This window comes from Marmota flaviventris, chromosome 1 (genome assembly GCF_047511675.1).
Source record: "Marmota flaviventris isolate mMarFla1 chromosome 1, mMarFla1.hap1, whole genome shotgun sequence".
NCBI classification, from domain to species: Eukaryota; Metazoa; Chordata; class Mammalia; order Rodentia; family Sciuridae; genus Marmota; species Marmota flaviventris.
The window spans coordinates 219,379,023-219,388,630 of record NC_092498.1 but is presented as its reverse complement, the minus strand read 5'-3'; the positions used below and the strand labels follow the sequence as shown (position 1 = coordinate 219,388,630).

General features: G+C 57.4%; 1 protein-coding gene across 4 annotated transcripts in view; it reads left to right on the top strand.

Moving 5' to 3' along the window:
• The first annotated feature begins 579 nt into the window (after positions 1 to 579).
• Dot1l (DOT1 like histone lysine methyltransferase) overlaps positions 580 to 9,608 on the top strand; it is a 57,257-nt gene continuing 48,228 nt past the window's right edge. For 2 of the 4 annotated variants that reach the window (XM_027952566.2, XM_027952565.2), the window contains exon 1: positions 587 to 824. In XM_027952566.2, coding sequence (XP_027808367.1) covers positions 744 to 824 — 81 coding nt within the window. In that variant the 5' untranslated portion in view covers positions 587 to 743. Of the gene's footprint in view, positions 825 to 9,608 lie in introns of all 4 variants that reach the window. The other 2 variants (XM_027952567.2, XM_071604263.1) reach the window with 2 other exon arrangements.

The following is a 9,608-nucleotide window of genomic DNA, read 5'->3' as shown; positions in this document are numbered from 1 at the left end:
GTGGATGCAGTTCAGTGGTAGCACGCCTCTGGGCTCAGTCCCCAGTTCCCCACAAGAAAAGAAAGTGGAAAGGCATTCATTTTATTCACTGGGCCACTACTGAGTATGCAGCGGCTGGTACCCAGAATGATGAATAAGCGGCATTACTGAGGGTGTCTTGTGCCTGCAGCTGGGGTGGGCCCCTGCGTTCGGGGGTTCCACACTGAAGACGGACTCAAGTTGCAAATTGCGGGATGTGGGGAGTCGGGATTCGAACTCGCCACCCGACAGGGCCTGCCCGCAGGATTTCCCGGGGTCCCCGCTTCCGGCCGGCGGGGGCAAGCGAGGGCAGCCGAGGACGTGCAAAGGAGCGTGCGTGCCTGCGTGATCACGTGCGGACGGGCGAGCCCATGGGGCCGCGCGGGCGCAGGGGTGGCGCGCGCGGCGCGGCGGGCGGGGCGGCATCGGCGCACCGCCTCCTCGCGCCGGCCCCCCCCCCGCGCGCGCGGCGAGTGGTTCCGCCCGGCCCCCGGCTCATTGTGCTCGCCTCACGCCGGCCCAAGATGGCGGCGGCGCTGGAGGCCCCGGGCCTGTGACCACAAAGAGGCAGCCGGGGCCGGACGGGAGCGCGGCGGCGGCGGCCAGGCCCGGGCCGCCCCCCACCCCCTCCCTCGCCGCGCCCGCCCCGCTCCGCCCGCCGCCCTGCGGCGCCCCGCCCTCCCCAACCGCCCGCCTAGCATGGTGCGGCGGCCGCGCGCGCCGACATGGGGGAGAAGCTGGAGCTGAGGCTCAAGTCGCCCGTGGGGGCCGAGCCCGCCGTCTACCCGTGGCCGCTGCCGGTCTACGTGAGTTCGCCGCGGGGCCCCGGGACGCGGGCGGCGGGCCCAGGGCCGCGGCGGGGTCGTCGTCGCCGGCGGCCGTTCCGCCCGCCCCGCGCGGCTGCCGTTGCCCGGTGCCCGCGGGCGGGCGCTGTCAGCCGGCGGGTCCGGGTCTGGAGCCCGTCAGTGGATCCTCGGGCCAGGACCGTGCGGCCTCGGAGCTGGGAGGGCTGTCCCCCTGACCCTGGGGGCAGGACGGTGGCGGCCCCGGGAGCTGGGAGGGTTGTCGCCTCATCTGGGGGTGGGCAGGACGGTGCGACCCCGCGAGCTGGGAGGGTTGTCGCCTCATCTGGGGGTGGGCAGGACTGGAGCTGTCCCGGGAGCTGGGAGGGCTGTCCCCCTGACCCTGGGGGCAGGACGGTGCGGCCCCGAGAGCTGGGAGGGTTGTCGCCTCATCTGGGGGTGGGCAGGACTGGAGCTGTCCTGTGAAGTGGGAGTGCTGTCCCCCGAATTCTAGGGACTCTTAGAATTGTAGGCTGAGTGGAAATTTACAAAGCCTTCTGCCTGGGGTTCCAGAAGTCCAGGGATCCCCCGGGGTCCTCAGCACCCTGGTCCTGGGGGTCAGTTTGCATGTGGGTGGAAATTGAGGCAGGCAGGATTCGGGGCGCTCTGGGTGCATAGGGCCTGAGAGGCAGGCCTGTAGGGGACCTGGCGCCCTCTGTCCCCCGAGACCTGCTGGGCCGCCCCGGGGCTCCTGACTCCCTGGCCTGTGCCCGGCTTTGGAAGTAGGGTGGCGGCGGCCGTCAGGAGGGAGGCCCGCGCTCTGCCTCTCCTGTTGGGCGGCTGGGTGTGCATCAGGAGGGAGACTCCCACGGTTTTCCTACCAGGCCACAGGAGTTTCGGATTTAACTCCTGTCCCCTCTCTCAGCTCTCTGCAGGGTCGTTCACATTCAGAGTTCAGTTGGGCCTCATAACCACTGTCTTGCCCACCCATATCTACCTCCGACTTCCTGGCCCCTAGACTGTTTTTTTTTTTAGAATTTTTCAATATTTATTTTTCAGTTTTCGGCGGACACAACATCTTTGTTTGTATGTGGTGCTGAGGATCGAACCCGGGCCGCATGCACACCAGGCGAGCGTGCTACCGCTTGAGCCACATCCCCAGCCCCCCCTAGACTGTTTTGTGATGATGCTTTTGCCTTTTCCATAAAGTCAGATGAATGAACCAACAGTGTGTAGCCCTTTGGCTCTGGTGCTTAAGTCAGCAAAATGTATCTAATCTCCTCCAAGTTGCTTTGGGTATCAGAGTTATCTCTGCAGTCCTTGTAATTATTGAGATGTGTGGTGTGCTGGGGGTCACGCCCAGGGCTCTACCAGTGAGCCACACCCCCTGCCCAAGGTGTTTCCTTTCCTTTTTTTTTGGTATTGGGAATTGAACCTATGGGTGGTTTACCTCTGAACTACATCCCAGTCCTTTTTCCTTTTTATTTTGAGACAGGTCTAAGTTGCCAAGGCTGGCCTCAAACTTGTGATCCTCCTGCTTCACCCTCCAATGATGCTGAGCTTACTCACATGCACCACTGTACCTGGTTTTATTTTTTAGTTTGAGTCACCTAGGCTAATGGGATCCTCCTACCAGAAATCCAGAGTTGCTGGGATTATAGTTGTGTGCTACCGTGCCCATCCAAATCCCATTATAGGTTTCTCCTCCAACCAAATATTTATTTATTTTTCTTGTTGTACTGGGAACTCAGGGCCTCACACATACAGGCGAGGGCTCTGCCGCTGAACTCATCCCCAGCCTGCAGTTTTTGTTTTTTGTTGCGCCGCATCCCTTGGGTAGAGAGGCCAGTTTTTGTTTATCCTGCAGTCGCAGGACACGGACTCTTTTTCTCTTTTTTCTTGATTAGAGTAAAGGGGCTCTGGACATCAGTGGGCAGGTTTTCACATGAATTGAAGTCTCGCCTTGACTTTGAGGAGGCTTAAGAGCAGGGCTGCTGGGCCTGTGCCAGTGGACGGCCGCCACCCTTCATCCTAAAAGTGGAAAAGGCGGCTGGTGGTGTAGCCCAGTGGGAGAGTACTTGCTTAGTGTATAAGGGGTCCTGGGTTAGAGTCCCAGCACAATAAGTTAAAAATAAAAAAGCTTAGACATCTAGCCAGGCACAGTGGTGTACGCCTATCATTCCAGTGACTCTGGAGGCTGAGGCAGGAGGATTGCAAGTTTGAGACCCTCTCTCAAAATAAAGAAGGCTGCAGATGTGGCTCAGTGGTAAATCACCCATGGGTTTAATCCCTGGTGCCAAAAAAGGGGAAGAAAAGCAAAAAGTTCGGAACTCCACTGGAGCCTGACATCAGGGGTTGGGTAGAGTGCTGCTGCCAGGTTCCCCTGTCCTTCTCCCCTGGTTCTAAGGTGGAAGTTCACCCAGAGACAGTGGCTGTGTCCCCACCCTGCGTGGATAAGACCTTCCATTCAGCGGGGCAGGATCTACCTTCACAATGGCAGGCCGGATTCCTCACCTAGCCCCTTCCCTCCCTGGACAGGACCTTACTTGACTGAACATCATGGGCCTTTCCCGGCATGGTCGTCTTGCTGCTGACTGAGGGCCGGCAGGTTGCAGGTGGAGGGGTTGGAATCTCCCTGGGCAGAGTAGGGAGCAGCAGCTTGTGGAGCTATTTCCCGACTGGGCCGGAGCCCAGAGGTGCACAACCACTGACAGCACATCCCCAGCCCTTGTGTCTTATTGTGGGCCAGGTCTGGGTTGTCCAGGCTGTCTGGAACTGGGGTCTTCCTGCCTCCGCCTCGGGAGTCACTGGGTGGTGGGTGTGTGCAGGGTGCCTGGTTATGGTGCTCCCTTTTAACCTGCCATGTTCCTGTTGAAGAATTTTGCTGTCTCAGAAATGAGTTGCAGTACTTGAAGTGAAAATGGACTATTTCAGAAGCTTAGGTTTGGGGCGGGTCAGAGGGTCAGAGTATTCCTGTGACAGTACATTTGAAATATGGCCTGCAGATGTCCCTGCTTGTTTGTGAAAGCACCTGCAGAACATGCTCAGTGCCCCTACCCAGCACAGAGGACAGGACATGTTCCTCAGTCTCTAGAACCTTACCTAACCAAGGTAGTTCAAATTTTTTTTTTTTTTTTGTAATTGGACACAATACCCTTATTTTATTCACTTACTTCTATGTGGTGCTGAGGATGGAACCCAGGGCCTTGCACTTGCCGGGCGAGGCCTCTGCCACTGAGCCCCAGCCCCAGCCCCAGGAGTTTGATTGTTGTTGTCATTATTTTGTCCTGGGGATTGAACCCGGGGGTGTTTAACCACTGAGTCCCCTCCCCAGACCTCTTTATTTTTATTTTGAGACAGGGTCTTGCTGAATTGCCAAGTTCAGCCTTGAATTTGGTCCTCCTGCCTTAGCCTCCTCAGTCCCTGGGATGACAGTCACAGCCACCATGTCAGCAAGCAGTTCAGTTAAAAGGAAAAGGTCAGGGCTGGGGCTGGGCTCAGTGGTAGAGCCCTTGCCTGGCACGTGTGAGGCACTGGGTTCCATCCTCAGCACCACATAAAAATAATAAATAAAGGTGTTGTGTCCATTTTCAACTGAAAATTAAAAAAAAAAAAAAGAAGGAAGAAGGGGCCGGGATTGTGGCTCATCGGTGGAGCGCTCGCCTAGCACAGGCGGGACCTGGGTTCCATCCTCAGCACCACATGAAAATAAAGGCATTGTGTTGTGTCCATCTACACCTGAAAATAAATAAATAAATTACAAAAAAAAAAAGGAGAAGGAAAGAAAAAGGTCAGGAAAATTATAGTGCCACACAGAGAAGATCATCAGAGGTCCCAGAGGGAGGGGCTGCCAGTGGCCCTTGGGGAGGTACAGGGGCTTCTTGGAGGACAGGGCCTCTGGGGGAGGAAGTGGAAACAGCTTCAACTGTCCTCAGAATGGCCAGTGTCAAACTGGGTCTGCACAGCTGAGCTGGCGGGTGCCACGGGGAGGCGGGCAGTGTTGGTGCTTGCACTGACTCAGGCCTGGGTGCCCTCTCATCACTGACCTGAGAGCTCTTGGTGGCATTCCTAAAGCAGGAAGGCCCTTCTGTGGGGAAGGATAGAGTGGCATTTTTGGTGACTTGCCTGACAGCACAGAGAAAGAACCTGAGGGTTGCTGGGTGGCCTTCCTCTTGGTGACTCATTAGGCTGTGGGCCTTGGAGACAGCCTCCCGGCTGAGCGACCCTCTGATGAGTGTGCCGCAGCTGGTGGGTGGCAGAGAGCGTGGGCAGCATGACTCACAGGTGTTTTCTGAGGCTGGCCTCTGTGGGTGATTGTCCTGCTTTCTGTGGCGGGGGACTTAGTGGAGAAGGGAAAGAGTGACAAACAGAAGCTGGTGATGTGTTGGTGTGGCGATGCGCTGGCTGTGGTGCTTGGTCACTCAATCCAGGTCACGCTGCCTGCTGTCCTGGTGGGGCCTGGGCGAGCAGGATGGTCCAGGAGCTGGGGATGTGCTAGGGAGGTGGTGTGAGCTACAGGGTCCCTTGAGCCTGGCCTCTGCTGGAAGCTGTTTGTCTGGGAGTGACCATAGGTTGATGCAGGCACACTAGTAGGAAATGGTGATCCCAAGTTCCTCTTGTCCTCCTGCAGCTCAGTCCCAGGTGACTGAGGACACACCCCTCTCCCACCAGGACCTCCCATGGACTACAAAATGCTCCAGGCAGGAGCCATCAGGTCGGGCCCCTTGACTCTGGAAAGGTCAAGCCAGCTGTTCTGGGGCGGGGGTGGGGTGGGGGCTGTGTTGCAGGGGACAGTGATGTCTGGAGACATCCGTGGTTGTCAGATCTGGGGTGGGGGAACCCAGGGATGCTGCTTGATAACCTGTAAGACTCAGGGAGCAGGAGGACCCCGAGTGTCAGTAGTGTGGAGGCTGAGAAAGACTCTGTGCTTCACAGCCTGCATTTCAAGGGTGCAGGCAGGCTGCTGGATGTGGTTGGTTGGCTGGATGTTCTATTTGTTGCTTTGGCCCTATTTTTGTTTTCTGGGCTTCTTAGGAATGTGCATGTCAGCTAGGCCTGTGTTCCAACCTCAGCCCTGTGAAGGTGTATACCCTTCCAGGTGTGGTAGCCATGCCTGTCATCCAGCAACTGAGGCTGGAGAATCACAAGTTCCAGGTCAGCCTTAGCAGTTTTTTTTTTTTTTTTTTTTTTGTTTTTTTGAGAGGGAGGGGGGGAGAGAGAGAGAGAGAGAATTTTAATATTTATTTTTTAGTTTTCGGCGGACACAACATCTTTGTTTGTATGTGGTGCTGAGGATCGAACCCGGGCCGCACGCATGCCAGGCGAGCGCGCTACTGCTTGAGCCACATCCCCAACCCCCAGCCTTAGCAGTTTAGTGAAACTCTGTCTCAAAAAATGAAGCTGGACGCAGTAGGCACACCTGTAATCCCTCTCCCACCTATAATCCCTCTCCGGAGGCTGAGGCAGGAGGATTGCAAGTTTAAGGCCAGTCTCAGCAACGTAGTGAGGCCCTAAGCAACTTAGGAGACCCTGTCTCCAAAAATAAAAAGGGTTAGGGATGTGGCTTTTGGTTAAGTGCCCCTGGGTTCAGTCCCCAGCACAAAAACAAACTAAAGGACTCTGGAGGTATGCCTAAGTGATACAGTGTGTTGTGCCCCCAGCGCTCCCGCAGAGTGTACAGTAATTGTTTTTGCCTATTGCCCTCCCCAGCCCTGCCCCCACAAATCCACGTCCAGTCTCAGGACTTACCTGTTCTGGAGGTTCCCTGTCTAGGGAGTCAGTACTGGCCCTGTTGTCTCTGGTTCTCACGTAGCATGAGGTCCTCCTTGAGGTCCATTCCTGCTCGTGCCAAGTAACTCTGCAGGTGAGCTGGGCCAGGTCATAGGTGTTGGGCCCTGTGAGGACTTTGGCCTTCATCCCGAGTGGTGCTAATGGCAGGCCTGTGCCCGGGCAGACAGCAGTGGTGTCTGCAGGCAGGGTGGTGGTTCAGACCTCTGCCACACCTGCTGTCACTTTGTGTACAGGGGTGTGGCACCACTTCTGTTGGGCTGCCTGGGAGCAGGGAGGACTGACCCTGTGCCCCTCAGGCCACCTGTGGGCCTTGGCCCCAGCTCTCAGCCACGTTGGCCTGTGGCAGCAGAGCATCTCCTGTGAAGCTGAGAGAGTCCTGGCTGTGAGCTTCGTTGCTGTGTCCCACCTCCTCACCCTTATTGGCCTGGGCGGGGGTGGCATCAGCCTCTCCTCAGAGACCTCCAAGGCTACTTGCCCAGCACGTTCGGGGGAGCCTTTGGGCTGCCGGGCAGTGCAGTTGTCACGATGGGCAGTTGTTGAGGGGCTGTCTGGGCTCAGTGCTGGCCTGGAGCTGCGCAGCAGGACTCCTGTCCTCCTTCCCATTCTACGCTGCCCTCCTTCCTGTAGAGAGCAGCTGCCAGAAAGGGCAGCTCTGCTGTGGTTTCCCCTTGGGCCTGGATGTGGGCTGGGCCCAAGGGCCCTTTGTGGACTACAGGTTCAGGGTCAAGTTTAAAAATGCTCTTTTGGCTGAGTGCAGTGCCGCACCCATAGTCCCGGCTCCTCAGGAGGCTGAGGCAGGGCTTGTTTGAAGCCAGCTTGGACAACATAGCGAGACCCCTTCTGAAAAGTAAAAAATCAGAGTGAGTTCATTCTGCAGCGGGTTTTCATTTCAAGTCTGAAGCGCAGTGTGTTTTGCATTTAATAGTGTCAGTCTGGCCAGGCCCATGTGGAGTGCCCAGACCCCTGCCCCTGGCTCTGGATCTCCTTCCTCTGTACCCATTAGTGTGCTGTGTCTCGAGGGGTACTGCACAGGCAGCCCTGGGAGCATTGGGTGCCCACATCTGGAGCCAGGCCAAGGGCCATGCTGCCCCACCTAGGGGTGAGGGACAGCACCTGCCCTACCAGAGACCACCCTGGCGGGGCGCGGTGGCGCACGCCTGTCATCCCAGTGGCTCAGGAGGCTGAGGCAGGAGGAATGTGAGTTCAGAGTCAGCTTCAGCAATAGCGAGGCGCTAAGCAGCTCAGTGAGACCCTGTCTCTAAATAAAATACAGTACAGGGCTGGGGCGTGGCTCAGTGGCTGAGTGCCCCTGAGATCAATCCCTGGTACCAAAAAAAAAAACCAAAACAAGACCACCAGTGCCCACGTGGCTGCACTCCTCATCTGGGTCCCTTGGCAGACTCCCCGCTGCACCTGTGTTTAGTTTTCTCCCTTTTCCTCTGGAGCTGGAGATGGGGCCTAGTGGGACCCCTGTGGCCCCTTCCTGTTTCTGGGACCAGCCTGGGGAGGACTCCTTGGTGGTCATGGGCTGGAGGCCCCAGTGTCTGCTGGCTTTGGGGTTTCCTGGCCCTGGAGTACTGTGGCTCAGAGGCGGGAGCTGCGGGTCTGGCTGTCCAGGGTGTTTTTAGCTGTGGTTTTGTTGTGCACGCATCAGAGTTGGCACTGAGTGGGACTGCAGCCTGAGGAAGCCCCTTCTTGAGGCTCACCACCTGGCCATGTTTCTCACGGAACAGGAGACACTCCTCAAGAACCCGTGACCTCCAGGGTGAGGACGTCTCCACCTCTTGACTCAGAGGCCCACCTGAGGAGATTGCCTTTTCTTCTCCCCAGGACTGGGAGTTGGACCCCTGCTCTTAACCACTGAGCTACACCTGCAGTGCTTTTTATTTTTCACATAGAGACAGGGTCTCTCTGAGCTGCCCAGGCTGGTCTCAGACTTGCCATCCTCGCGCCTTGGTCTCCGTAGGAGCTGGGGTTGTAGGAGTTTGCCACCATCACTGGCTTTTCTGTACCTTTTGTGGTGCCATGTTACCTTGGGGACCGTAGAGAACAGTTGTTACAGCTAGTGAAACGTAAAAGCAGTGGCAGGTTGGACTTGTTTCTGCAGCTTCTGGAAGGCTGTTTCCTGCTCCCTGGGGAACTGAGCACCTGGTGGAGTAGCTCTCTTCCTGAGGCTCTGCTCAGCCCAGGAGCCAGTCCCTGGCCAGAGAGCACTGGGTCTCTAAGGCACGTTCCCATTCTGCAGCCTCTGCTAAGGGTGGGCGGTCAGAGGTGTTGCTGTGCAGAACTGGGAGCTGGAGTGTGGAGCGGGCATGACTACCCTTCAGATCTGATTGGGCTTTTCCAGATGCTGAAGGCTGAGGGGCGTAGGTGGTGGGGTCTAAAGGACACCAGTTGACAGGGGTCAGGGAAGGGTGTCAGCAGCCTGGAGGCCTGGCAGCACAGAGGTGTGCTGAGGGGGTCTGCCGTGCGGACCAGGGGCCTGAGGCTGGGCCACTGTCTGGGGACCACAGACCTGCAGAAGAAGGCTGTGCTTGGTTTAATGTTGTCCTTGTTTGGGACTCCTGGTCTCTTTTCTGGCCTCTGTGGTGCTGGGGATGAACCTAGGGCTTCCATGTGCTGGGTAGGTGTCCACTGAGGATCCCTCCCAGCCTGCCACTGTGTCCTCGCTCATGGTCTCTGCCCTGGCACAGGTCTTGCACTGCAGCCTGGTGTAGGAACCCTAGGACTGGGACCTTTCTCAGAATGGATGCAGAACAGCAGTGAGGGTGTGCAGGTGGCCCTTGTAAAGGAACCTGCTGGGCAGATTGGTGGCAGAGCCAGGAGCCACACCTGGCCTCCTCCCTGACCTGGGGTTCCTTATCGTGGGTGTACGTCTCTGTGAGTTCTCTTGCTGACCACGACACCTGGGACTTTCTTGCATCCACCCCCAGGCCCTTGCCCTAGTTGGAGGTGAGCAGTCCTGGAAGGAGCAACCTGGTGTCAGGAACCACCTTCCCTTGTGACACTGTGTTCTGC